The sequence below is a fragment of the Capricornis sumatraensis genome, chromosome 17, assembly GCF_032405125.1.
Source record: "Capricornis sumatraensis isolate serow.1 chromosome 17, serow.2, whole genome shotgun sequence".
NCBI lineage: Eukaryota > Metazoa > Chordata > Mammalia > Artiodactyla > Bovidae > Capricornis > Capricornis sumatraensis.
In genome coordinates, this window is record NC_091085.1 from 78,028,543 (window position 1) to 78,056,504 (window position 27,962).

Below are 27,962 nucleotides of genomic sequence, written 5' to 3' on the forward strand. Positions count from 1 at the left end.
TTGTGGCACGTGGACTGTTCAATGGCAGCACGTGGGATCTCAGTTCCCCGAGCAGGGGTTGAACCCGGCCCTGCCCTACAGTGGAAGCGTGGAGTCTCAGCCACTGGACCACCAGGCAAGTCCCCCATCGGTCTCGCTTCAAACCATCCCGCACAATCAGCGCCTGGGATCATCTTTTAATTGCATTATATAATTCACCCAACAAAGTTTAACCACCTCAAAGTGACCAGAGTGACCAGATTCAGCGGCTCTGGCACACCCACCGTGCTGTGAAACACTCCTCTCCACCCGGCCCCCAAACGCTTTCATCCCTGGAGAAGGAAACCCGGTGCTCGTGCACCAGCCCGCCCGCCCGGGCACAGCAGCGCCACCGGGGAGTCCGCAGGGAGAGCCCAGACACAGCAGAGCCTGGCCCCTGGCCCGTCTACTGCGGGCAGAGGTGCCCTCCCTGGCGGGCACGGGCTGAGGGCCGGCCGCTACTCTTTCACAATCCTGGGGGTGTAGTCGGGTTTGACAGCTTCGGCAAGTTCCCGAGCGTACATCTCGTATCTGCCCGTCATCTGAAAGCGAAAACAGCAGGACTTGGAGTGGTTCCCGTTTCATTCTAACCGCCCTCGTTCGCGCACCTCACCTGCTGCCACTAGAGGGCAGCTGTGGGACAGAAATGCGACCGGAAGGCGGGCTGGAGGCCAGGACGGTCTCAGGCTGGGATTCGGAGACGCCACCCCCGCCCCAACCCCGGTGTGACCCCTCCGACCCCGATTCCGGGGCGGTGGCGAAGATCACTGAGGCCGCCGTGACTCACGCCCCCGGCCCCTCCTGCTGGAACACCTCTGTGATCTTCCACCAGAAGGCGTGGCGGGCTCCCAGGCAGGGGGAGGGGGGCCGTCCTGCCCCCCGCGCCTCCACCCGAGAGGGGTTGACCTGCTGCCGATCGCTGGCAGCAGTGGGTCCCCGGGATCCACACCCCGGCGGCCTGGCTCTGGAGGGCCACCCACTGCACGCGGCGTCTCATCCTGGACACAGCGGCTGGGGAGAGGCTGGGGGCGCGGCAGGAACACCCACCCAGGGCGCTCACACCCCGTCCTTCCCACCGCCCCTCCCTCCCAAGGCTCTGACAGGAGCAGGGGGCCCGTCATCACAGCCAGGACGGCTTCCGCTTTCAGAAAGTTACTAATGAGAAGCCATTCAGCTCTCTGGCTCCCGCTTCCCATCCGTGAGGAATCCGGCATTAATCTAAGCTTCCCAGGAGGACGAAAGACAGGAGACCTTCGCGTGGGCAGCGCCCTGTTGCTCAGTCCCCTGGGACTCAGGGAATGTGCCCAAGGACCCATGCTCACAGAAACAGGAGTCTCGGGCCTGGAGCCCACGTCTGGCTGGCCCCCGGCACCACCCCCACCCCACCCCTACCCCCACCCCACCCCTACCCCCACCCCCGCCCCCGCCCAGGAGCGCTGGGCCGGCATCCCATCGTGATGATGTGACGTCTGCGCTGAGAAGCAGGTGCGGAGTTGGTGGAAACACCCCGGGAGGCTAACACGGCGACACTCCAGCTGTGTGCCTGACGCGCTGTATTCCGGGGTGGGGGGGTCCCAGGCCGCAAGCATCCCGCTCTGGGAGGCGGGCACTTACAAGCCTTGGAGACCCGCCACCTTCCTTACGGGGTGTCAGGCCCCCAAGGCCTCCTGTTTTACAAGCGGGCGCGTAAGGCAGGGAGCCGAAGTGGCTCGCAAGGCAGCGGCACCGCCAAGGCCCACTTCCCTCCTTGACCCGCTTCCCTCCATTGTCCGGGCCCAGCCTCGGGGCCTGGCCACGGGCAGAGCCAGACACGCGCACTCATCCTGTGGTAAGTGCGAGTGCCTGGGAAGGTAAAGAGGATTAGTGAGGCCAAGCCACTCTACTCTCTGGACGGGTGAAACTGAGATGAACCTGCTCGGAGGCGCCCAGAATCTAATCAGTCAGATGAGTGGGGGATTCATCGAGGCCTGCTGCCCCGGCAGCGTTTGACCCCGTGGTTCCCCTCCCAGGCCCCAGCCTCCGGCCTTCTGTGCAGCTCGGGGAGGGGGCCCACACAGCTGGCCCTCAGGCCACCCGGAGCAACGCAGTCCTGGTGCTGGGAGCGGGCCGGGCCGCGCGGAGGAGCAGGGGCCTGGACACCCACCTTGAAGCCCCAGATGTCGTTCACCTGCCGGCACAGGTTGAGGTCCAGCTCGGCGACCAGGAGCCCATCCCGGGTGCGGGAGAGCCCGGGGGTGCGGCTGCCGTCCGGGGCCGCCACGTAGCTCGAGCCGTAAAAGTAGCCGAAGTCCCGGTGAGCTGCAGGGCAGCAACCGCAAGGCCCGTGAGCGCATGCAGACGCGGGTGGTCTCTGTACCCACGTGGGGGAGATGCCCAGGACGAGGGCCCCCACACTCTACCCAGCAGCTGCTGCGGCCCTGAGGACCTGCCTCCCCCGTCAGGCCTGGACGCCTGGCCGCTGGCTGCAAGTCGCCCTCAACGCCCTCCCCTCTGCCTCGGGAACCTTTCTTTTTATTATTTTTGCTTTATTTCTATTATGTGTTTGGGTGCGCTGGGTCTTAGGTGCTGCACGTGGGATCTTTAAACTGAGATTAAAATGCTGTTTTTCTGATACGCACACATATATGCGTATAGTTTGTTTGCTTATTTTTGTAGTTGCGGCATGCTGGATCCTGTTCCCTGGCCGGGGGTTGAACCCAGTTCCCGCAGCAGGAATGCGGAGTCTCAGCCCCTGGACCACCAGGGGGTCCCGACCCCGGGAACCGGTCTACAGGCCTCCCTGGCAGAGATGTTGGTCCCCAGCATCAGCCACCGCGGCCCAAGGGAGTCACGTGGCCCCCACGGTGAGCTCGCCCCCGCCCAGCCGTGTCGCCCTCATCCCCCTCCGGGCCTCGGGCCCCTCACCAGTAAAGCGGGGTGCCGGCCACCCCGAAGGTGTGCGGGGAGTGTGCGGGTGCCGCCCAGGGCCGGCAGACCCTCCGCAGGGCCAGAGGCTCCGGTCTCCCAGGCCTCGAGTGGGGGGATCTGAGCTCTTTCAGGAAATACTGCTGTGAGAGGCACGCCTGCTCAGCCCCGCTCTGCTTCCCAGACACCTCCTTGGAGATGGGGGTGGCCCCCTCCCACATTCCAGGCCAGAGAGGAGGGGCCGGGCGTGGTGGATTCCAGCCCTGCCCGCAGAGCCAAACAAGCTGTGGGTAGGAACCCAAGGCAGCCATGCTGGGCTCCGGGGGCGCCTGGACAGCTGGGCGGTGAGGGGTGTGGTATGCAGGGTGGGATATGCACCCCTATTTCAGGGAGCTCACAGAGGGCGCCCCCACGGCTTGGCCCATCTCCACCCCTGTCCCTACTCCATTCTCATCTGGGGTCCACACGAGAGCGGCAGGGGGCAGGTGTGCAGACACGGTCTGTGGGGTGGGTCCTGCTGGGAGACAGCAGATGGAGAAGGGACAGCCAGGTTCTCCCCCGCCCAAACCAGCCCCACGGAAAGTCAGCTGGACGCACCTTTCTTGCCATCCCCAGAGGTGAACTCGTTTGGGAAGTGCTCCTGGAAATGAAACCGAGGTAAGACACTTGGCGCTAGGAGTGCAGAACCCTCCTGCCAGCGCCGGAAGACGCAAGAGACGTGGGTTCGGCCCCTGGGTCGGGAAGGTCCCCTGGAGGAGGAAATGGCAGCCCACTCCCGTGTTCCTGCCTGGAGAAGCCCAGGGACGGGGGAGCCTGGCGGGCTGCAGTCCACGGGGTCGCAAAGAGACGCGACGGAAGCGGCTTAGCCTGCACGCACAAGACACACCTCTAGGGGGCGTTGGCGGGACGCTCGTCAGAGTCAGCCGGGGCGAGGGACCCAGGACAGGCACAGCCATGTGGACCGGCCTGATGGAACTGTGCCCCCCGAGTCCCAGCCCCCCGGCCAGCCGGGCATCTGACCAGCCCTGGGGGAAAGACCCCGATTTTGCCTTCGGGAGCTTATCGTCTGCTGGGAGAAGAGAAAGCCGTTGTGGAGACTGGCTCTCTGGGGCCGTGGAGGGCATCTGGGGCTTCACAATGCCCAGCCTGGGGCCAGCGCAGGCAGCAGGGGCACCCGCTCTCGATGCCTTCCCCAAGACTGCGCGTCCAGCCAGGAGGGGGCGCCACGTACGGGCTGGTTAAAACACCAAGTCTCTTGACCCACTCAGGGCTATCTCAGGCTGATCAGATGCTCTGAGTAGAGTCTGACATCTGATTAGCAAGAATGCGGAAGAGGATTTGTTCCATAATAAATACCCGGTGTTTGTCCTCAAATCTTTCGGTGCCTGAGGTCAAGGTTTGGGGGAGGACGGGAAGAAGGCAGGTACTGGGCTGTGGTCATGGGCTGAGAGCCTTTGAAAATGACTTCAGCCGCAAGCACAAGAGGGCGTGAGCAGTGCCAGCTTTCACGGACACAGGCCCGGCCAGGCTCCCCGTGCCGGGACCCCGGGGTGTGGGGCGTGTGTGCCCAGAGGGGGTGCGACCCCGGGGTCCCCTCCCGGGCCCCCCGCCACTGCCGCTCCTCCCGCCTGGCTTCTGCCGGGGGAGCGGCTGGGCTTCCGGCCTCACCCCTCGATCCCCTCCCCTGCCGGGGCTGCCCCCGGAGGCTGGGCCTCAGGGACTCACCTGGCCCACGCGGTTGACAGCGCAGGTGAAGCAGTGGTTGGCGATGGCTGCGTTCCTGGCCTCGATGGGCCACAGGGACTCACTGTGCGAGGGGAAGGAGAGGAGCCAGCTTGCCGACCGCCCAGCCTTTGACTCAGCGGACGCTCGGCCCTGAGCTGCGGCCGAGGTGCCAGTCTTGCCGCGGGGCTCACGGCGCCCACGGGCGACCCCACACCCACCACCACCAGGCCAGCTCGTCCCCGGCTCGGGCCGAAGCAGCCGTGTGGAGGGCACCCGACGCACCAGCGGCAGCCCTGGATCAAAGCCTCGCCCTGGGGCCCCCCAGGCAGCACAGCGGTTAAGACTCTCCCACTGCCGAGTGCACGCGTTCAATCCCCGGTTGGAGAGCTAAGATCCCACAGGCCATGGATGCGGTCAAAAAAAAAAAAAGGAAATCCTCGCCCTAAGTTTCCTTTTCTGACGCTTCGCCAAAGGGAGGCTGTGCAGACAAGCATCAGCTCACGGCTTCAGGAAACATCCGTCCCCTTCTTCGGCAGCTGAAGCGTCTGGCGGGTTAGGGGGTGCTACCTGGCAGGACCCCCTTAGCTGCTGCTTCTGCCTCATTCCCTCCTCCCAGGTGGGGTCAGGAACCGCCCCCCAGGCCAGTAAACATCAGAAGGGAGCTGGGGGCCTGGGGGCCTGTGTGCCCCCAGCCCCTACCCTTGTAGTACAAGTCATATCCGACACTCTGCGACCCCATGGACTGTAGCCCACCGGGCTCCTCTGTTCACGGGATTTCCCAGGCAAGAGTACTAGGGTGGGTTGCCGTTTCCTCCTCCAGGGGAATTTTCCAGACCTGGGGTAGGGGGGCGTCGAACCCTCAGCTGGCGGGTTCTTTACCACTGGAGGTACCAGGGGGAGCCCTGTCATGCCGCTTTGCAAAGCCATCTGTCTCTGCGGGGCAAGATTTCAGGGCCAGCAAATAGTAAACCTGAGAGGAATTCAGGCTGAAGGCGGGCATCACCTCCCCTGAGCTGCCCCCCATTTCCCTCTTCTGAACCCTGAGCCTCGAAGCAGAGCCCCCCACCCTGGTTCTCCTATGGGCACAGGACGGGGACATCCCCACGCGGGCACAGCTGAGCTCCCCGAGTCCAGCGCCTGCAGGGGTGGGGGGACTCCGTGGGAAACTCTGCTCCTGCGGACACCTGTCCGTCCGCAGCCCACCAGCAAAATGTGCCGTGGAATTCAGCAGGCCTGCTGGCCACTGGCGGTCTGAGGAACAGTGCCGTCGGGGTTCTGGGTGCAGAGCTGCGAGCCCACTCAGAAGCACGGGGTGCCTGGGAGCGGAGGGCCCCGGAGCCTTCCTGTCAGCGTGCACCTGGCTGAGACCGGGGAGTAGGTGGAGGGGTGGGAGGGTGCTTGTCACAAGCCTAATTCTCAGCAGCGTTCACGAGTCTGGAGGGGGAACAAGAATTCCAGCCTTGACGGAGGGACTCATTTTCCTGGTTTTCTCCCCCCAGCTGCTCGGCTGAGCTGACAAGACTTTTAAGAAAGGACTTTTACAGCAACACGCCCGTCGCTGACATTTTCGGGAATTAAATAGACAGGTGTGGAGCAGGCGCCAGGAAACACACACCTTGCAGTTCTCCAGGGAGGGTGAGGGGCCAGGACCCAACCCCCGGCCGGCAGGACACCGAGGCTCTCAGACGAGGCTGGAGGTTCCTGAGAGCCGGGCCGGGCCGGGCGGGCGGGGTGCACCGGCCCCTGAAATCAGCCACAGTGGGGAAGGGTGGGAGGGCGGAACCCTCTGACCACTCGGCTGCAGGGCTCACGGTGACTCGGTTCATCAAACCGCACTGTGCCTCCATTGGGTGCTCGGAACTGGGGGACCCTACGTGCGGACACCTTGCCCACTCCCGCGACGACACACGTGTTTGCACGCGCACGGGCGTGTGTGTGTGGGGAGGGGTGCTGATACAGGAGGTGGGAGATGTCAGAGAAGGGGATGGGTGCTTCTAGAAGTTGCGAGCCGAGGCTGCTGTGCAGCTGGTGGGTCTTTGCCGGGCCTCCTGCTTGTAAACCCTCAGCATCGATTCCACAAACAACCCTTCAGTATTTTAGGAAACTCGCCCTGCGTCCCCCCATCCTAGCGAACCTCCTGCTGTGCCGTTTTCCACACTCTACGGCCATCCTCGGCAAGGAGAGTCTCGGCAGGGTTCTGAGCCCAGCCTGGAAATGTCCTTTCTGCTCACAGGCGGGGATCATGGAGCTGTGTCAGCCCCAGGACGGCTGGGCGATATCCACTGGGGGAGAGGAGCTGACCGTGAGCGCTCTCTTCCTTCCAGCTTTTCCCTGTTGTCCATCGCATGGCCCTGAGCAACTTCACGCAGGAAGCTCCTCTGCTCTCGCCAAAGTGCCCTCAAGCTAAGGTTTTCAGGCTGTAATTATCTGGTCAGGGAGTAAGGGCTTCCCCATGGCTCAGCGGGAAGGAGATACGGGAGACACGGTTCCGGCGGGAAGATGCCCTGGAGGAGGAGATGGCAACCCACTGCAGTCTTCTTGCCTGGAGAATCCCATGGACAGAGGGGCCTGGTGGGCTACAGTCCATGGGGTTGCACGGAGTCGGACATGACTGAGCGGCTGAGCGGGGTGAACGCTATGGGAGGTGCTCAGACGTGGGGCTTCCAAAAGACCCTTCAGCACTTCAGTTGCCAGCAGAAACACACCCTCCCTGGAGGGCACGAGTGGGTGGGACCACTGCTGTCCAAGGAAGGAAGACAGACAGCAGTTCACAAGCCAAGGTCACGAGCCATCACACCTGTTCTATGTTGAGCAGCTTCTGTTTGCTTAACTGGGGCTGATAAAAGCCCAGAAGTGCTCGGACAGAGAGGTGACATCTGAGTCCAGGCCACGGCTGTGTCCCTCCCAGCCTGCGCGCGGCTGTGCACCGGGGGCACTGGCTTCAGGGGCCCCTCTGGGTGATGCAGCTTGCTGTGTAACACGTGGCTGCTCCGCGGCGTGGCCCGGGGCGTCTGTCCAGGCTTGCTGGCTGGACGGCCAGGACCCACTCTTCCTCACAGCTCTCAGGGGACGTTGTCACACTGGCCACGCTGCCCGCTGCCTCTCTGGGGGTGGGGAGGAGACCCCAGACGTGACCCCCCCCTTGTGCCCAAGAGTGCCCCCTCCCCCAGACACAGACAGGACGGGGTCGTTCTGTAAGGGACGGCCGTGCAGATCAGTGCGCGGAGGGAAGGGCCCCACTTTCAGCAGCAAGTTCCAGGTGAAATGACGGCTATGTCCCCACATTTAAATTTCGGAAATCTTGTGGTGAGCGAGGGCAGGAGTGACAGGGTGGGCCCCCAGGGGACTGCAGGCTGCCCCCGAGCTGCCCCCTCCACTGGGGATGGACACTCCCCCTCCCGACACCCGCCACCCTCCCCGCCGCCCCGATGACACGGCAGACCCCGGAATGCTCTGGGGGAAGCGAGCTGGGGAGGGAGGCATTCGCACGGATGCCCGGAGCTCTCCTGCTCCTTGATGAGGCAAAGCTGGAAACCACGCGCTGCTGGGGAGGGCGAAGCTACGAAAGGGCGCCGGTGCCGGTCACTGCAGCCCAGCGAGCGCCCCGGGGAGGCCCCGGAGCCCGCCCCCCCGCCCTGTGACAGCAGCTTTGTCTGCTCAGGGATAAGGCTAACACCACGTGGCTGGGTAAACGCAGGTGGCAGAGACCCTTGACTGATCTCTCAAGGACCCTCTCAGCTCGGACCCCTCCGTCGTCGCCCGCCCGCGCGGACGGGAGGGGAGCCAAAGCTGCTTGGGTAACCCCCGATGCTCCGGCCCTTAGAAGGGGAGCTTTCCCAAATCCTGCCAGCAGGCCCTGCCAGGACGGCGTTTCGCAGCAGGGCACTGCTGTTCAGTATGGCGTGTCCGAGTCTGGGCGACCCCTGGGGATTACAGCCCGCCAGCCACCTCTGTCCGTGGGGATTCTCCAGGCAAGGATACTGGGGTGGGTTCCCCTGCCCTCCTCCAGGGGGATGGTCTTCCTGACCCAGGGACCGAACCCGCATCTCCTGCGTCTCTTGCATCGGCAGGTGGGTTCGTGACCACGTAGCACCACCTGGGGAGACCCCTCAGCTCTTCGAGGCGGGGACTGTAACGGACGCCTAAATTGGCTGACCCTAGCACTCACCGTCCCGGGGCTCGGGGACGTTGCACATCCCAGTGGTCACCTGCCTGCTCTTCACCCAACCCGCCTCTGCGCCCCGAAACCCGGCCCCGGGCCCCCGCCAAGCCCCTTGGGCCCAGTGACCTGAGCGCGCCAATGGTGGCGGAGGGGTTGAAGATGATTTCGGCCCCGTTGATGCTGAACATCAGCCAGTTGAGGGGGTGGTGCCGCCCGTAGCAGATGTTGACGGCGATCCGCCCGAACTGGGTCTGGAACACGGGGTGGCCCAGGTTTCCCTCCATGTAGTATGTGGACTGGAAGACAGAGGGCCGCGGACGGATGCTCAGAGCCGGCAAGCTTCCCTTTTCGTAGGCTTAACAGAAAATGAAAACATCGCCCGTCCTCCCGAAGGGACACTCCTGGTATGACTCTAAACTCCAAAATTTCAGACCACTTAAACTAAAAATAAAAAAAAAAAAAACCCAAACCTGAAACCAGGCACAACACAAGCAAGCTCGCCCGAGGGGAAAGCACCGTGGCTGGAGCACTTGCCCGCAGACCTGCGGTGACGCAGCAGAAAGCCCCCAGAGCTTCTCCCCGCGGTCTGTCAAGGATAAACTGGGTGAGGTTTCATCCCAGCACCACTAGGGGCTGAGGCGTGTGGTCAACGTCCTCACCAGCCATCTGTACCCCGCCGGCGTGAGGTGGGGGCACACGCCATCGTGTGTGATCTGAGCCACCACCAAGGCCGATCTGAGACTGGAATTCCTCCGCGGGAGTGCCCTGTTCCACGGGCCTCCCTGGACACACTGCCTGGGGGCAAGGACGCCTCCCATGGCCGGTAGGCAGGACACAGTCCTGGCAACTCTGCCAGCCCCCTCGGGGTGCCGGCCAGGGTCCCACGCAGGTCCCGCTCCCTGCCTCTGCCTCCTCCTGTTAACCTCAAAATTCGGCCGAGCTGGGCAGCAGCCAGGATGTGTGCACCGCGTGGACATGCGAGCAGGTCCTGGTGCACCGAGACGAGCCCGTCACTCTCTGCGGGGAGCTCAGGGTTAAGCCCAGAGTGAGCAGGTTCGGGGGCACGTCTCGCTGCCCCCCACCTCCAGCGGTCCCTGGGGCACGCTGGGTGCTTCTTTCTCCTCTGGGGGCCTCGGCCAGCTCTGCACACCCCTTCACGTCTGCCCGACCGGCCTGGGAGCAGCTGGGACCCTCACAGCTGGGGAGGGCAGAGGGCATCACACCCTGAACAGCTGTACTTACTGCAGACCCAGCTCAGACTTCAGATCTCAGGCATTAGGTGAGGTCCATTTCCTGCCAGCCAACGTCCACCTCCCTCCACCCACGATGGGCGTTAACCAGTTAGGACAGCCAACCAGTTAGGCCCTGAGCATGGGCCGAAGCCCCAGCCTACACACCTGTGCTCAGACGTGCAGCCCTCACGGCCACCTGACACTCGGACCCCGGGGGAGCCCCAGACAAGGATCCCCCCACCCCCAAACAGGGACTAGACCTTGACGGACGAGGCGCTCAGGGCCTGCAGGGCCCGGCGATCGCTTCATGCGTGTGCACCGTCGGTTCTGGTCTTACCTCATGCGCTGCTTTCCTTCCCCTCTTTATTTTTTAAATGATGGCAGTGTGGTAACACACTGACGGGAGACTTGGGAAATAGAGGACAAAGTGACATACAGCTTACAATTTTTTTTTTTAAGTAAACTAAGATTTTTAGCTGGAGTTTCAATACCAAACTCTCAAAAAAACTGAACAGAATGAATATCCAGAAAAGCAGAAGGTCATAGTAGACCTGAAAACATGCTCCTTACTTTCAAGAAGCATTCCAGGAGGCCAACTCGGGTTATATTTTTAAAAATATTAATGTATGCAAGAACATAGCCCTCTGTGCTAAAGAGACGTGGGGACTCGCCCGGGACGCCCACCGTACCCCAGCCGCCCGCGTGAGGCAGGGCGACGCGGGGAAGTCGCACCATGCGGCGGCCGGGCTGCTCACGGGCCCAGGCGGGGTGGCTCACCTCGTTGAAGTCGCCCACTCTGGGGATGTGGTTCTTCCTCGTCTTGCCTAGGACTGCTCCGGAGCTGGCGACGACCACAGCTGTGTTCCACAGGACGTCCCCATGGGCCGAGTCTCGCTCCAGGACGGGGGACACCACCACCATGCCGTGCTTCCTCGCCAGCTGGAAAAACAGACATGGCGCCACCCTCCTTTCAAAGCACGCATCGGACGTTTTTACAGAAGGATTCGAGGGTCCTCCTAGATAACGTCTGGGCTCCGCGCTCTCTCTACGCTTGTCCTTTTAAAGACCAAATGCCAGCGCTGTTCTGATGCCCAAGCTTAGCTACACAGGAACCGGCCTCGTCCTCGGGCACCCCCGCTGGGAGTGGACGGCCGGTGCAGCTGCTGTGGGGAACAGTAGGGCTACGCCCCCAAAAGTAAACCCAGAACGACCCCAGGACCCCCGATCCCACTTCTGGATCTCCCCAAAGACCTGAAATGCGTCCTACAAGCGAGAAGAACCGTTTCTTCACCTCATTTACTGTGTGCCACGTTACAAACAGTGGGACACGACTTGGTGACCGAACGACGTCGTCTGCGCCAACAGGCGAGATACTTCATTCTGATTTTAGATGTGTTTTTCATGGGGCACGATTCGATGCCATCAGTTTGCGTTGCTTGAATATGACATGTCCGTACAATCTTCTCCTCCCAGACATGCTGGAATTCCGTCCTTGATTTCTCCTTGATCCAAGATCTAGGAGAGAGCGCTTCAGTCTCCCACCGGCTGCGTTTTTGCGTTCTCTGTGCTGTTGTGGTTTACACTTCGGCGGGTGGTCGCTGGTTGTACGTAATATTGGCCTGGGATCAGCTGGTGTGCAGGATATGAGCTCCCCAAGCAGGGGCTGAGCTCTGCCCCCGGCACGGGGAGTGCAGAGTCTGGACGTCTGGACCGTCACGGGAGTCCCACTCTCCCAATTCTTAAGCAGTCTACACTTAAACAGTTCTAGTCAGAATCAAATCACTTGACATTTCCATGAGCCTGGGCTTATATCAGCAGTATACGGGTTATATCAGGATTTCTGAAACACTGAACATAGCCCTGGGGACCTTTCTAGTGTGGCTAAGGCTGATTTCCTAATTCTAAAGGGTGCAGAGAGCAAAGTCTTAACGTTTTCCAACCCTGTGACCCCTCGACAAAGATCACAGACCCCGCAGTACAAATAAAATAAAAGCAAGCCTTCACGCCACTTCCCACAGACCTTCAGACCCGGAGGCAACAACGAGGCAAAACGAGAAAAGCAGATAAGGAGCGTTGACAAGGGTGTGGGGAAGCGGGAACCTTCATAAAATGCCAGCAGGAGTATAAATGCTGTTGGGTTCCTCACGGAGTTAAACGCAAGCGCCACAGGGCTGGCAGCTGAGCGGGAGAGTGAGAGTGCTCACCCGTGCCGCCAGCAGCGCTGCTCACGCCAGCCAAGGGAGGGGGCAACCCCACCAGAGAGAGCGTGGCGTGCGCACCCAGCCGGAGCAGGCAAAGGCACCCCTCTCCAGTGCTCTTGCCTGGAAAATCCACGCACGGAGGAGCCTGGCGGGCTGCAGTGCCTGGGGTCACAAGGAGTCGGACACGACTGAGCGGCTTCACGCCTGCTTGCAGTGCAGTATTCTGTCATTTTGTTCAGCTGCTCAGTCGTGTCCAACTCTTTGTGACCCCATGGGCTGTCGCCTACTAGGCTCCCCTGTCCTTCACTACCTCCCGGAGCTTGCTCAGATTCATGTCCATCGAGTCGGTGATGCCATCCAACCAGCTCATCCTCTGCCGCCGCCCCCTTCTCTTCCTGCCTTCGATCTTTCCCAGCATCAGGGTCTTTTCTGATGAGCTGGCTTTTTGCATCGGGTCGACAGAATATTGGAGCTTCAGCATCAGTCCTCGCAACAAACATTCAGGGTTGATTTCCTTTAGGATGGACTGAACGGAGTGCTGTCCAGCCTTAAGAAGGAAGGCGGTCCTGGCCCACAGGTGAAGTGGCTGTGGTCTCTGACGTGGATGAAGCTGAGGACGTCATGCCAAGTGAAACCAGCCAGGTGCAAAAGGACCGACACTGCAGACGTGCACTCAGGTGGGGCATCGAAAGCAGTCAGATTCACAGAGACCAAGCGGGTCAGGTGCCCGCAGCTGGAGGTGGAGTGGGGTTGATACATGGCTGGAGGGTTTCAGGCCTGCAAGACGACGACTTCTGGAGGCCTGTCGCGCAACACTGTGAAGGCACTCACCACCCCTGACCGGGATGCCTAGGAGTGCTTGAGGTGACCGGTGACATGGTTTCTGCCGCAGTGTGCGTGCTCAGGCACGCCACACGCTCTGCCACCGCGTGGACTGCAGCCCGCCAGGCTCCTCGTCCCTGACAGCACCCAGGCAAGAATACTGGTGCGGGTTGCCATTTCCTCCTCCGGGGGATCTTCCCAACCCAGGGATCCAACCCTCCTCTCCTGCATTGGCAGGCAGATTATTTATCACCAAGCCACCTGGGAAGCCCTTTTAGCACAATAAAAAGGAGAAAACCAGGGCTTTCTCTGGCAGCACAGTTGTTAAGACTGCACTTCCACTGCAGGGGCACAGGTTCAACCTCTGGTTGAGGAACTAAGATTCTACATGCCTCTTGGCACAGCCAAAAAAAAAAAAGGAAAAAAAAATCATACGTCTCATCTACCCAAAAAAACCCAGAAACCCAGAACCCAACCAAATGTAACTTTTGGATACCAGATTCCTTTTGTCTCAAATGAGACCTGCAGGATCTGGGGGCCAGGAGGAGCAGCCCCAGCCAGTCATCTGTGCTCAGCCCGTTGCTACCCCCGACCTCAGCGATAGGACGGTGACCGCAGGATGCCAGGAGCCACGCAGGGGCGGCCGTGGCCCTGGGGCCCTCGATGTGGACACGGGTACCCTGGACCAGCGCACTCCCATCCTCCTTCTGCCCTTTCTTCCTCCCGTCCTGGTTCAGGCACGCCGTCTGCGATCACTTCCCACCCCGTCCTTCTCATCTTCTTGTCTGAGGCACAGAACTGACCCAGTGGCTGGGAGGCGTCCCCCTGCAGCCTGAGAAGAGGGCTGCTTGGAGTCACGGCTCGGTATTGACAGGATCACTGTGGTCACAGCGCTGCTCCAAAAGCCCCGAAGTTTCCGTAGGAATGACGGGAGTTTTCCGAGGTGAGAGTGAGCATAAGCCACCATGAGGGACGTCATGGGGGTTTTTGGGGTGGCCGCTCCATGAAGACAGTTCAAGGAGCATAGAGTCCATCGCTTCAAAGGGCAGCAGTCCGTGGTTTCCAGCACACTCAGAGTTGCGCAACCGGCACCACAAGCTAATTTTAGAAAGTTTTCGACGCCCCAAGCGGAAACCCCATCCCCGTGAGCATCCCTGCTCACCCCTTCTCCCCGCTTAGCCCCTGGCAGCCACCGACCTGTTCTCTGCCTCCACACAGCTGCCCTTCCTGGACAATGCGTAGAAACAGAATCTTGGAACACACTATGAGGTTTAAATAAAGAAAAATGAGGCCCGGTTTCTACACTGATGAGACGGGCCACACTTGTCAGGCCCCAGCAAGTGGGGTACAGGGCTCCGGCCAGGGACAAGGGCTTGACCCTAGTCCCCAGGTGCCAGGGCCGCCCCTTGCCGGCTGCAGACCCTGCTCTGGGCAGGTCACCCCCAGGCCGCCTCTGCGGGCTGCAGCTCCCTCACTTAAAAAGCCACGACGGGGAACTTCTCTGGAGGGTCCAGTGGGGAAGAATCGGCCTGCCAATGCGGGGAACACGGGATCGATCCCCGGTCGGGGAAGATCCCACCTGCCGCAGAGCAACTGAACCTGTGCACCCCGACTAGTGAGGCCTGCTGGCGACGGAATGAAACACCAACCCTGCAGAGTGGTTTGAATCTTTATCTTTTAACACTTGCTTCTTACAGCTGCTTTATTTTATATCCCTTGCACAACAACCTACAGGGCAAGCTGCCAAGCACTATGATTCCGAGACTATACAGTGCGCAGGCGCAGGGCGAGATAACCTTTACCTTGACTTATTTACTGCAGCTAAGACTTTGTTTTGGGGAACTTCCTTATCAACTTGGAATCCGTTTTGTCCCAGGGTCTGTTCCTTTTGAGGAATCAGAGAAACATCCTTGTGTGCAAGAAATGTTCTTTTCCCATGGGAACAAACAGGATTCTTAGCTGAACATCTCGTTTGCAAGAATGTTCAGCCCTGGTTGAGAGTCTCGTTTGCAAGCACTGCTCAACCTTCTTTATACCTTGTTCCCTACAGAGGCCGTGCTCCAGACAGCAGCGGGAACGGCCACCGCCGGAGCCGGCACCCCTGGGGCCCAGGGGGCCCAGCTCGAGGGAGCCTCCACTCGCCTCAACGCAGCAACGGAGGCCTAGCGCAGCCACGAATAACATGAATTCATTAATGTCATTTTCTAAAAAGGCATGAAGGGCCCCTCCGGCTCTGAAACTGATTTCAAGTGAAAGGACACTTGAGGAAAAAAAAGGGCAATAAATAGTCTTATCTACTCTTATCTGCAAAACCAGAGCCAGGCGGGCGCACTTGCCTTGGGGCAGGACCACCCCGCCGCGGCAGCCCCGCTCTGACCCGCACGTGTCCGCCGCCCCCAGGGCTGGCTTGCCGGCTGAAGGCCGCTTAACATCCTACCTCTTGACAGAACTTGATGGTGGGCCCGTCCTCCGCTGACTCGGCAAATTCCGTCCACGGAAGCTTCTCTCTCGTACAGAAAGCAAAGGGCATCGCTGTGGAGAGGAGAAAGGCCAGAGTCACACCCAGGCTCAGGGCCTCTGAGGGGGCCCCTCGGCCTGGTGTGGGGGGCCTGCCTTCTGAGCCCACCCCCGGCTATGGACGACGGGCAGACCCTCCCCTTTCCCGGCTTCTAGGGGAGAGGCCAGCCATCCTGCCTACGGTCTTAGACACACTTGCAGCAGAAAGCTGAACAAACGCTTTCACACCCAGGCTCACAGCAGCCGAAAGACGGAAACGACCCGGGTCCACCCGCGGAGGAATGGCTGGATGGCGGTCCACCCACTCGGTGGAAGACGGAAACGACTCGTGTCCACCCGCGGATGAATGGCTGGACGGCGGTCCACCCACTCGGTGGAAGACGGAAACGACTCGTGTCCACCCGCGGACGAATGGCTGGACGGCGGTCCACCCACTCGGTGGAAGACGGAAACGACCCGGGTCCACCCGCGGACGAATGGCTGGACGGCGGTCCACCCACTCGGTGGGATACTGTGCTGTGTGCTCAGGCACGTCCGACCCTTTGTGACCCCGTGGACTGTAGCCCGCCAGCCTGCTCTGTCCATGGGGATTCTCCCAGCCAAGGATACTGAAACGGGTGGCCATTTCCTTCTCCAGGGGATCCTCCCGACCCAGGGCTCGAATGCACGTATCCTGCGTTGGCGGGCGGATTCTTTACCGCTGAGCCACCTTATTCAGCCTTAAAAAGGCAGGAAATTCTGACACTTGCTCCAACATGGGTGGACCCTGAAGACATTAGTTCAGTTCAGTCGCTCAGTCGTGTCCGACTCTTTGCAACCCCATGAATCTGAAGACGTTGCGTGCGGTGAAATAAGGGAGACAGAGAAGGACAAGCGCTGCACGGGTCCACTCACATGGGGCGCCCAGGACAGGCAGGTTCACGGAGACAGAGAGCGGAAGGACGGGTGCCGGGCCTGGGGGGCGCGCAGAACGACGGGCTGCTGTTCAAGGGGCTGGAGCATCAGTGGGCAGGTGAGAAGGCTCTGCATGCGGACGGTGGCAATGGTTACACGACAATGTGCGTGCGCTGAATGTTACGTAACTGAAGCCACCAAAAAAATGGTTAAAATGGTCACTTTATTCTATGTCTATGCTACCGAAAGGTCAACCACACACACACAGAGGGGCCCCTGGTGGCTCAGCAGTAAAGAATCCGCCTGCCAACGCAGGATACGTGCATTCGAGCCCTGGGTCGGGAAGATCCCCTTGGAGAAGGAAATGGCAACCCACTCCAGGACTCTTGCCTGGAAAGTCCCATGGACAGAGGAGCCTGGGGGCTACAGTCCATGCGGTTGCGAGAGTCAGACACAATTTAGCGGCTAAACCATACGTGGAACAATTCTGTACAAGATACAGCCAGAAACTGCTGGTCGACCTGCAGGTTGCTAAGAGCACAGCCGAGGCTCCTTGGAGACTGTGTCCGAGCGTCCCCTCCCACGTCCACAGGAATGCTCCTCCTCCCGGGGGCTGAGGCCTCTTCAGGAACGAGGAAAGCCGTTCGTGTAATGGCCCCAGCAGAAGTCTGGGACATGCTGGATGGGCTGAGCGCTCTCCGGGGATAAAAGCATGCTTTCTGTCCTCTCTGGATAGATGATGCCCCACCATCGAGAGGGCCAGCTCAGCAGGAAGGTTCATAACTCACTGAGGTTTGTGTGCTTTAAAAAAGAGAAGAAGCAGGTACACACACGTGCGGTAACAATTCAAAGAATGCCAGGGCACCAGATTCTCAGCGGAGGTTTCCCCTGTGGGGGTGGAGGGGGCCGGCAGCGGGTAGGCACCAGGGAGGCGCGCACTCCAGCCGAGCGTGCTCCGCCACCTCGCACGCACGCTTCCACGTCCGCTGGTCTGCTGGCGCTCTCCTGGTTCCCCGCGAGCTGGAGCCCCGGCCGCGTGGTCACTGGCTCTTCTGGACTCATCCTCCAGGTGATCGCTTCCGCACCCTTTGCCCACTTCCTGCCGAGCTGCTGTCTTTTCCTTCGTGACTTGGAGCGCTGAATTCCTTCTTTGGACCAATTCCGTGCAGAGTTGGCCCTCTGTACCTGTGGGTTCCCCCACCGGCTGAGGGTGGAAAATGTTTGAAAAAAAAAAAGCCACAACATTCCAAAAAAGCAGAACTTGAGGTTGCCACACAGGGGCAACTATTTACTTGGCATTTGCACAGTGTTAATGCCGCTGGAGAGCTCTGAAACCGACCGGCCTGCAGCGAAGGTTTGTGGGAAAGCCGTGGGATGTGGCGAGGAGGCCTTTACCTGGTTGCTGCACAGGGCGTGTGTGGCCTCACTGTCATCAACTGGCGACCACAAATTGGCACCTGCATGGGGGGCTTGCCATGTACCTCTGCAAAGAGTAGATGACTGTGCTGTGGCAGCTGCTGACCCCCAGCCCCCCCTGCAGGAGTTCACTGTCGGAGCAGAAACGGGGCACTCTGCCCCGGGAAACTGGCAGGACAGGGCTTCAGGGAGGTAGGTGTTCTCAGAGGCTGATGTTACGCGCCAGCTCCTGTATGCCCTCGTGTCTAGAAAAGCACGAGAATCCTTCGTGGTGACGACTGTTCCCCCTGAACAGAAGCTTCACGAGACCAGCAGAAACTTTCCACCAGAAAAACACATGCGTACGCTCCCCCGTAACCAAAATCACACAGAGACTGGCCTTCTCCCGCTACCCCTTCGGAGCAGCTTCTCAGAGCTGTCTGAGGGGCTGTCTCCTGGGCTGCAGTCCTCGTATTGCCCCCAATAAAACTTAACTCTCACGTGGTGCACTTGTTTTTTTAGGTTGTCACAGTCTTTCCCAAACCCGGGCTGCGTGCCCAGCACGGTGCCAGGCCTGATGAGAGGCAGCCTGTCCCGATACCCGTGTGAAGTGAGCGTGACTCTTCATCCCACAGAGGAGGAAGCGGGGCACCAGGCTCCCCAGTCCCTTCCAGGCCCTGGCAACCTGGGACGACGGTGGCACCACAACCATCTCGGCCACCCGGGACGTGGCCCACGGAGGCAGCGAAGTGGGCAGCAGACTCTGCCAGCAGCAGCCCCGGGGGCCTCGGCATCGGGCTCAAGACTCCCCAGGCTCCTTGGGTGAAGATGGATGAGCTATTTTAAGGAAGCCAACAAGAACGCTGTTGATAACAAAGAAAGATCCCTAATGACCGCTCACTCGCAGCTTTCAGAGCATTAGGAGAGACTCAAGGGCCCCAAGAGGATAAGACCTCCCTTTCCGATTTCGTTTCAGGCTGCTAAGCTCTCCACATTTCTCCATTTCCATCTGAATGGTTTCTTTTCCTGTTTTCACAACCCCTGTAGTGTAAACAAACTTTCAAAAGCCGCATGTGGAAGGCAGGTTGGGGGAGGCTGGCTGCAAAGTTCTAACCACATTTTGCAAATCAGAGGGAAAAGGGGGTCCCCCATTCACTGAACCAGCACTCCTCAAGGCACGCTCCGGACTTAGACCCCGCCCCGTCATCACTGGTATATTTTAAGTATATTTGTTGTTAGACCTAGGGTCAGTAAGGTTGTTGAATTGAAGTGAAATCATATGATAAGGCCAGATGTTATTAGGAGGGCGGATAGTGCTCCTGTGAGGGGTCAGGGGCTTGGGTTTACTATGTGGTAAACTGCCCTGCCCTCAGGAGATGCCAGCCGAGATGGGACCCTCAATGGGAACCTGGTGGGGTGCTCAGTTCTGTGCAGGGGAGCTCCCAGGACCCCCCAAAGGAGAGGGTGTGTCCACATTAAGCCTTGATGGATGAGTGGGAGTTTTCCAAGAAAGAGAAGAAGTTGGTTAAACCACCCAACAAATATTTTTAGCACCTGTCATGCACCAAGGATTATTCAAGCCACTAAAGATAAGAAGGGGGTGGGAGAAAGAGGAAGCGAACGGGATCCATCCAAACAATGGGATATTATGCGGCCACGGAAAGGAAGGGCAGTCTCACACTCGCAACAACAGGGACGGGCCTTGAAACACGACGCTCAGCAAGACCAGCCAGACACCGAGGGCCAAACACTGCAGGATTCCAGTGGCACGAGCCCCAGAGCCGTCAAATGCGCGGGGACAGAAAGCAGAACAGGGTCGGACACGACTGAAGCGACTTAGCAGCAGCAGCAGCAGATGCTCTCGTCGTGGAGGTAAGACAGTGCGGTTGTGCAAGCGGCAGAGAAAGCGTCGGGAAAGGGACTTACTCCACGCCTCCTGGAAGCAGATGATGTTGACTCCACACATGGCAGCCACCTCCACGACGGCCTCCATGCGTCTGTGCAGGGCGGTGACCTGGCAAGTCAAACAGCGAGCGTGAGAGCCCATCGGGTTCTACTGCTGCTGCTAAGTCGCGTCAGCCGCGTCCGACCCTGGGTGACCCCATAGACGGCAGCCCACCAGGCTCCCCCGTCCCTGGGATTCTCCAGGCAAGAGCACCGGAGTGGGCTGCCATTTCCTTCTCCTCGGGTTCTACTGGTTAAGGCCAACTTTAACCCCCATCCCCCACCGGGCCCGCTCCAGGAAGACGCGCGGGGTGGGAGGTTCTGGGATGGGGGACAGTCCTCGGGCCCGAAGCCATGGGCAAAGGTGGAGGGGCAGAGGCCCTGGGGTCCCTCAGGCTCTGGACGCCGCCTCGCTGACCCTGGGTTTTCCCTGTCTGGAGAATAGGGAGAAGGCTGCCCGCCTCGTGGCATTGCTGAGATGTGAGCTGCTTGCTGAGAGAGGGGCCCAGCACACACCAGAGCCGTCCCCTGGGTCACCTCCCCCTTTGGCCCCCAGCCCTGGGACCCCGGTCACTCAGGACACCCTGCGTCTGCAGCTGTGGGGATGCCCAGTCCTGCCAGCTCCGTCCCCGCGTGTTCCCGACCTTCCGAGGACGCCCAGCTGCGCCATCTACCAGAACACGCTCCCTCCCCCCGACCTGACCTGCCCAGCGTGTGTTCTCACGTGTCGTCCATGGTGGGGGCTAGAATCGGGGTACCTGGGCTGACCCCAGCCTACGTGCACCCTGACAGCAGCGCCGCTCCCCCGGGCTTTCCCGTCCCATGACCCCACGAGCTCCTTAGGAGAGGCATCCTCAAATTATCCGTGTCCTCAGCCCGCTGTCTGGCTCCCAGGAGACATTTGGAAGTGTTTTTGTTTAGAGACAGACCAGCGGAACCTGGTGGGGCCAGGCTGAAACCCAGAGACACCGGGTATCGCCCCTACAGGGCCCTGCAGAGGCTGGGCTGGGAGCGCATTCCTAGATGCTGGAGGCGGGCGGGGAGGTAAGGACCACGTCTCTGCCCCGCCATGACCTCCTGACAACCTGGACTGGCCAAGGAGACAGATTTGCAACCCGATGGAGGCTGCGCGGGTGACTCCTGCACCGAGGAGCCAGGCAGAGGCACACGGGCTGGACAGACATTTGTGCTGGCCGGAGCCCAAGAGGCAGGGTTCCAACAGAGAGCGCAGGAACCCGAGGGTGGCCTCCTCCCTGGCAACTTGAGCTCCATCCCAGGAGAGGGAGGCGGAGACAGCAGTAGGGGCCAAAGAAAGAAAAGCAGGGGACACGGTTGGAGGGCCAGTGGGGGGAGCGCCACACCAGGGCAGAGCAGCTGGTCGGCCAGCGGGGACCGTGGCTGGAGGGCCGGGGGCGGGCACACCAGGCAGAACAGCTGGTCAGCCAGCAGGGACCGTGGCTGGAGGGCTGGGGTGGGGGGGACACACCAGGGCAGAGCAGCTGATCAGCCAGCGGGGACCGTGGCTGGAAGACCGGGGGGGCACACCAGGGCAGAGCAGCTGGTCGGCCAGTGGGGACCGTGGCCGAGTCTTACAGGCGGGAGAGGCCTACCTGCTTCACCACGGGTGTGTCCGCGGGGAGCGGGATCCTGTTCTGAACGAGCCCCACACGCACGGTCCGGGGCCTTCTCTGCTGCTCCGCGGCGGCCTCGAACGCATAGCCCTGCAGCTCGAAGTCCCCTCTGGAGGCGGCCTCGAGAGCCTCGCTGGGCAGGTCGAGCTTCCTAGATGCAGGAAGGCAGAGGGCAGATGAGCTGAGTGGGTCCGCAGCACCTGATGACACCCGCAGTCGCTCCTCCAGCCGAGAAGGGGTGCATGCGGCGACCCGGCAGGAAGGCTCAGGAGCTGGCCAGGGCCGCTACCACGTGTGGGAAGCTGGGGCGGGGCTGCAGGACGGGAGACCACCCCACCCCCAAGGGCCCTGGCGGGCGGAGAATGGCTTCACCCGGATTCTGGAGCCGGCAGGCCAAGCGGTTAGGCCCCACAGAGGAGGGCAGGGGGACGAGGCGGCAGGGAACCTAGGCAAGAGGTTGATGTTCAAGCTGCTGAAATCAGGGGCGGGGATTAAAGTCTCAGCATAGGTGAGAGGGGACGGAGTCCCCCAAACATCTGAGGACTGGAGTCAGAGGGCTCTGTGAGCTGGGGGTCACAGCAGGTTGTAAGGAGACAGGCGAGCAGGAGGCCAGGACTGATAGCAGGGAGGAGGGTCACGAGCGTCTGGGGACCCCTGCCCTGCCAGGACCCCCAGCGGAGAGGGCAGCTCCCGGCCCGGTGCCGGACGGGCGAGGGGGGGCCCAGGCATCCAGACCAGAGGCTGAAGGGCTCCTCCCGGTGTGTGGTTTATTAACAGAGGCAAGTGGATTATTGATGAAGCCTCCTGCCAAAGTGACCACGGGCCAAAGGGCAAACGCTGATGCCCGCTCCGTGCCCCCGCCCAGGGGTGGAACCTGCAGGAGAGGGCCCAGGAAGAGCTGACCATCTAGGGGGCGAGAGGGTTATGAAATGCCCCGAGAATGCCTCAGAAAGCTGCCTGACAGCCGTCATCTAATAATACTCCTCTCCCACTTTGAACTCCTTTCTTAACGACGTTTCTTTCAAAATCACAGCCCTGTCAGCCCGAGCCCCCCTGCCACCGCCCCCCTGCCAGGCGCTTTCCGTGACGGCTCCCTGACAGCTCAGAGCTGGGTTCCGCCCTGACAGTCAGCCTGCTTTTCAAACTCGTCAGGGCTCCGTGCACTGCGACAGGTTAGAAATAGCTGCAAAGCCCACACCGTGCCTCCTGTTGCCGTGGGGGCCTCAGAGGCGGTCCCCCGCCCCCCAGGACAAGTCACCGTTGCAGCGGGGGGCCGGGCAAGCGGCCCGTCCTCAGCCAGGAGGAAGACATTGGCTGGGAAAGCTCGCTGGAGGTCCACAAGCCCCCTAGGTGTAAGCTGGTCCTGCAGCCTCTGGCCGGCCCGCCCCACCCCAGCTCCCTGGGGACACCCGGCCCCGAGGCCTGGGGCCACCTCCTGGAGGGTTTCCCTGCCCTCCTGATATCCTGGCCTACCCGGCCCTGCCCCACTTCCTCCTGGAGAACCCACCTGGCCCTCAAGATGCACCCCCCAACCGTGTCCTGGTTCCACCAAGGGGCTCGGCTCACGGAGGCGGTGGGGCGACAGACAGCCGCGGCGGACAGAGCCCAGCCAACGGACCAGGACCTCACACGTGGGCTCTCTGCTGCCCTCAGCCCTCCCTTGGTGCCTGCAGTGGGCTCTCTGCCCCTCACCTGGTGGCTGAGGCCCCCACCCTGAGGGCCTCACTTACGACTCCAAGAAGGAAAGCCCATCACTTCCTGTCCTGGCCCCACAGACCCCTTTCCAGTTGGGGTCAAGGCAGGCCTTGCCCAAGGGAGCCCAGCCCCTGCTTCCTTGGCAACCTCTGGCTTCTGGAACTTCTCCTTCCCTTCTAATGGATCTGCATTTTAAATAATTAAACCAGAGCTTTGTTACAAAAGAAACACAGCCTCATGGGGAGGGGAAAAAGAGAAAACTCAAACGGTGGAGAATGTCAAACGAGTTCCCCTCCCTCCCGGAGCCTGGAGACAGCCCCTCAACAACGTCTGCCGCTTCTTTCCAGCCTCTTCCCGTGTGTGTCACACGCACAAAGGTGCCCTTCTGTGCGCTCCACTCCTCTGCGGGCACTCTTTCGCTTGGCGCTGTACACCTGTTGGGCGCCGTTCCCTATCTCCTGCAGACCGACCACAGGTCGCCATGACAGCTGTTTGAGTCTCTCCTCTCCTGTTTAGGAAGCACCAGAATCCCAGGGATGGGGGAGCCTGGTGGGCTGCCGTCTATGGGGTCGCACAGAGTGGGACACGACTGAAGTGACTTAGCAGCAGCAGCAGCAGCCTTCTGACTGCTAAAGCCACCTGGACTCCCTGTGGTCCCCACCCTTCCAGACCTCCTTGAGTCGCCCGACAGTCTGTCCCCAGTCTGAGCTGCCTCCTCGGTACTGGCCCTCGGGTCCTGCAACCTCACATCCTTGCCTCTGGAGTCTCCCACAAAATCTCCCCTTCTCTGCCCCTTAGACTTCCCCTCTGCACCCACCCACTCACCTGCAATGACCGTCTCTAGGACAACCCCAAGCCAGCGCCCACCGCCTCTCTGGAGTCTTTGTAACGGGCTGTGGGCTGACCTGTGCACCCCTTCCACCAGAAAAGATACGCCCAACATCCTAACACCCAGAACTCGTGACTGGGAACTTTTGGGGAAAAACAGGGTCTTTGCAGACGGCATTAAAGATCTCAAGATAAGATCACTTGGTATTACCTGGGGGAGTCCGAATAAGCCAGTGCTGGGTTTTAAAAGGAAGGCCCAGAGGAGAGACACGGGCAGAAAAGAGCGTGGAATCAGAGGCAGAGGCCGGCGTGATGCCACCACAGGTCCAGGAATGCCAGAAGCCGCCAGAAACCAGAAAAGCCTCGGGAGGACGCTGCCCGGAACCTTTGGAAGACCGTACCCCGGCCAACACCCTGCCTTTTGTGCTTCTGGTCTTCAGAACCACGGGGATACAATTCCTTGGTTGAAGCCACGCGGCGTAGGGCCATTTGTCAGAGCACCCCCGCCGCGCCGGCCTGCCCCCCAGCTGCACCTCATCAGGTGAACCCACACGGGCCACCCAAGGGCCACACCCCCTCTGCCAGGCTGGCCGCCGCGCCGCCTGTGGAGACTTCCGGAGCCCTTCCCCCTCTCTGCCCCCAGGCACTCTGCCCGGTTTAGGCCTTCCCACCATCCACCTGCCCTTTGCAAGTGCTCTGAAGGCTCCCAGCACCACCAGGACAATCCTGCCTCCTCTGCAGAGGAGGCGCCCCCAGGATCCACCCCGACTACTCCCGCCCCCTCTCCTGGGCGAGCCCCCACAGGATCCTACACCCACAGCCCCCAGACGGGCCTGTCCCCTGCTGTCTGCGCCTTGGCCCGGAGCAGCGGAGCCCCTTCCTGTCTCCGGACCAACTCCGCAGTCTCTTTCAGGACACAGCTGAAGCCTGGCGCCCCAGAAGCCTCCCCCGCTTGCCCCAACCCCGTCCATGTACACCCCTTCAGCTCCCCCTGCATGCCTCCTTGCAGCGCAGGACAACCAGCAAAAGATGGAAGCCCCTTGAGGGCAGGAACCGTGGCTAACTCATCCTAGGACCTCTGGTGCCTGAGACAAAAATGAATGCTCAATAAATGTTTGTTGAATGAATAAATGCTTCTTGGTTCTGGCTGTCTTAAACCGTGCCTTGATGTTCTTTGGGGATTTCATCTGTCTGGCACAAGCAAAGGCCCATTTAGCTCACTCACTTAGTAAACGCTTGCCAAGCGTCACCTTGGTCTTGGGGGCAGTGAGCACTCCGAGAGGAGCCGGTCTTGTGTGGAGCGAAGGCGGAGTCTAGGGGAGGACTCCATCAGACCCCCACAGAGGCAGCCATACCCAAGTCGGCCCATGAGAAATGAACAAAAGACTTTGTTAAATACGTTTTTTTATGCGGATAATTTTTTAAAAGTCTTGATTGAATTTGTTACAAGGTTGCTTCTCTTTTGTGTTTTGGTTTTTTGGCCACTAGGCAAGTGGGATCTTGGGGTCTCCCTGGTGGCTCAGAGAGTAAATAATTCGCCCACAAGGCAGGAGACCCGGCTTGGATCCCTGGGTCGGGACGACCCCCTGGAGAAGCGAATGGCTACCCACTCCAGGATTTTTGCCTGGGGAATTCCATGTACAGAGTTTACAGTCCATGGGGTCGCAAAGAGCCAGACACAACTGAGCGGATAATACTTTCACTTTTCATGCAGGATCTTAGGTCCCCAACCAGAAGCTGAACCCATCCCCTCTGCACTGGAGGTGGTTCTTAACCACTGGGCCTCCAGGAAAGTTCCACGAACAGACGAACTTCTAAATGAGTAATTTTCCATCTTCACTTCGCAGTCTGTTCAGAGCCAAATCCCACCCAATCATAAGTACAAACGGTTAAAACCCCAGAGTGAAGCTCGGAAGGGCTTAGCACAGGGCGGAACAGAACCAAGAAGAGGGAGAATAGAAAGAATGGAAAGCGGAACCACTGACTCAGTTGCTGTGAGCCAAGCCCCAGGAAGAGGCCTGGTGGTCACTGATAAACGGAATTTGGCTTCCACGCCAATCCTTCCTTACTCTGGAGTGATCCCAATGTGTGCACAGAGTCCTTCTTCCAAGTTACCCTGAGCTCTAGAACGGGTCCTGGCCTGTCACCTACGCGGGAAACTTCTCTATTCCCAGCACTCTCTCTGACACCCGCAAGCTCTGTCTTCTCCCAGGGGAACTTGCCTGCCTCACCTTTAAACACTCTCTGCTTCAGGGCACTCTCCTTAGGAGCCCCAGTTCCCCAGGTTCCCCCATCGCGAGCCTTCACAGGCGGCACGGAAGGCAGCAGTCCAGCACCAGCCCACTGGAGGGGCCTTGAGGGAGGGCAGTCCCAGGCACCCTCTTCGGGGATGAAGAGCCCTCTGAACACAGTTCTGCGCCACGCTAACCCCGAAAGCTCCCCCTTTACTATCCACTACCTGTGAAAGCTCCTGGGGCTCTGAGCTCCGCTCCCCACCCCTGCCAGAACACCACATGAGCTGGTGGCTGGGACCCTCTGGTCCAATTAGCCCCCTCCAGTTTCAGGGGAGCTGACCAGGCGCTTCAAGGTCACTGCCACGAGGTCAGGGAGTGTGTGGTGTGGCTGGATGGGGGGAGCCCACAAACGGGCAAGAAAGTGGAAGGATGTCTGGTCAGGAGTTGCGTAGGGTCAGAGTTTGGATTTCATTCTAAGGGCCGTGGGAATCCCTTATAGAGTTTTAAACAGGATATGAGTTGCATCTTCTGGTTGCTTTGAGAAAAGTGGACCAAAGAGAAACAGGAGCAGAAGGGCAAGTGTCTTCCAGCCCTGCACTGCCGGCGTCCAAGAGTGCACTGCCCTTGGAAAGTCCCAGCGATGCCCACAGCAGGCTGGGGGTTAGCTCTGAGCATGGAAACTAACTCCTGGGACCTGCCAGTGGGAAAGGTCCCTTCGCCAACCAGATTCAGAGGCCTCTCCATCCCAGGACCCGCCAGAGGCCGCTCACTGCGGGAAGCAGGAGCTGGGAGGCAGGACCTCCAGTGGGCCTGATGGGGGCTCTGGCTGGAGGTGCCGACCTAGACAGCAGCCAGAGGACAGGCCTGGTGCCGGGGAAGGAGCGGGTCACTGGGAGCTGGAAAGAAAGCTGGGTGATCACAGGGAAAGCGTAAAAGAGCAAAACTGTCCTTCCCTCCAGGCTTCTAAGGGTCACACTGGGCTGTGCAGCTGAGGTCCCATCTATAGAACTCAGGGTCTCAGCTCGCCAATCCAGGATTCACCACCGCCCCTGCAGAGCCCTTCAGACCCAGAAGCCCCCAGTGTGGTCCCCCAGATCCACACCTGCTGGCCCCAGGGGCCCCCAACCCCCACCCCAAGCTCCCTGCCTGGCCCGTCTGGGCTCACGCACCTGGTCTCTTTGCCATAGAGAAGGCGTTTGACCTCCTGCAGTTCTGTGAGTGGCAGATGTTTTTCCAAGCACCGCTCCAGCGACTCAAACCCGGACCCGGCCATGGCTGAGGTCCGCACGTTTGCCCAGCTCTAGAGGGCCTGCTGCCCTTCGCCCCGGGGGGAGGAGGCGGAGGAGGCGGCAGTGGCCAGGCCCGCACATGCGCCCGCTGCCCGGGAGGACTCCGAGGACCCCGAGGACCCCGCTCCCCCCGCTCACGCCCCTGCTGGGCGCCAATCAGCGCCCGGGGCGTTGCGCGCGGTGACCGGGAAGGTGAATGGACATTCCTGCCGCGCCTGGACTCCGGCCCAGCGCCCTGGACACGGGCTGAGTGCCCCGGGGGAGGGGAGCCTGGACTGGAGGCCACGCCGCCCCCTCCGAGGCCTGGTGTCTGGAGTTAGGCGGGGTGGGGGCCAGGCCGCGCTCCCCCGCACAGGGACCCTTGCGCCTTCCGGGTCCAGTCACCACGGAGCGGGTGCGGTCAGCGAGGCGCGGACGGGTGGGTGTCCCCACGGGCTCCCTGGGTGAGATGGGGAGGGGGGTCGGGACCGC

The 27,962-nt window shown here is 60.7% G+C and overlaps 1 protein-coding gene across 1 annotated transcript; it reads right to left on the reverse strand.

The window, feature by feature from the left end:
• Positions 1 to 174: 174 nt before the first annotated feature.
• Positions 175 to 27,557, reverse strand: UPB1 (beta-ureidopropionase 1). Its single transcript, XM_068989485.1, has 10 exons — positions 27,372 to 27,557; positions 21,425 to 21,596; positions 19,797 to 19,884; positions 15,502 to 15,596; positions 10,819 to 10,980; positions 8,936 to 9,105; positions 4,648 to 4,729; positions 3,520 to 3,562; positions 2,162 to 2,316; positions 175 to 560 (listed from the first exon to the last, which is right to left on the reverse strand). The coding sequence occupies exons 1-10, from the start codon at positions 27,473 to 27,475 to the stop codon at positions 477 to 479; spliced, it is 1,155 nt and encodes a 384-aa protein (XP_068845586.1). The 5' UTR covers positions 27,476 to 27,557; the 3' UTR covers positions 175 to 476.
• Between the last annotated feature and the right edge of the window lie 405 nt (positions 27,558 to 27,962).

Excerpts from the sequence above, each read along its gene's own strand:
- UPB1 (XM_068989485.1), bottom strand. The coding sequence starts at position 27,475 with ATGGCCGGGTCCGGGTTTGAGTCGCTGGAGCGGTGCTTGGAAAAACAT. Across the intron at positions 9,106-10,818 it reads GAGTGGGCGACTTCAACGAG|TCCACATACTACATGGAGGG; the intron begins GTGAGCCACCCC and ends TCTGTCTTCCAG. Across the intron at positions 3,563-4,647 it reads CTGTCAACCGCGTGGGCCAG|GAGCACTTCCCAAACGAGTT; the intron begins GTGAGTCCCTGA and ends TTTCATTTCCAG.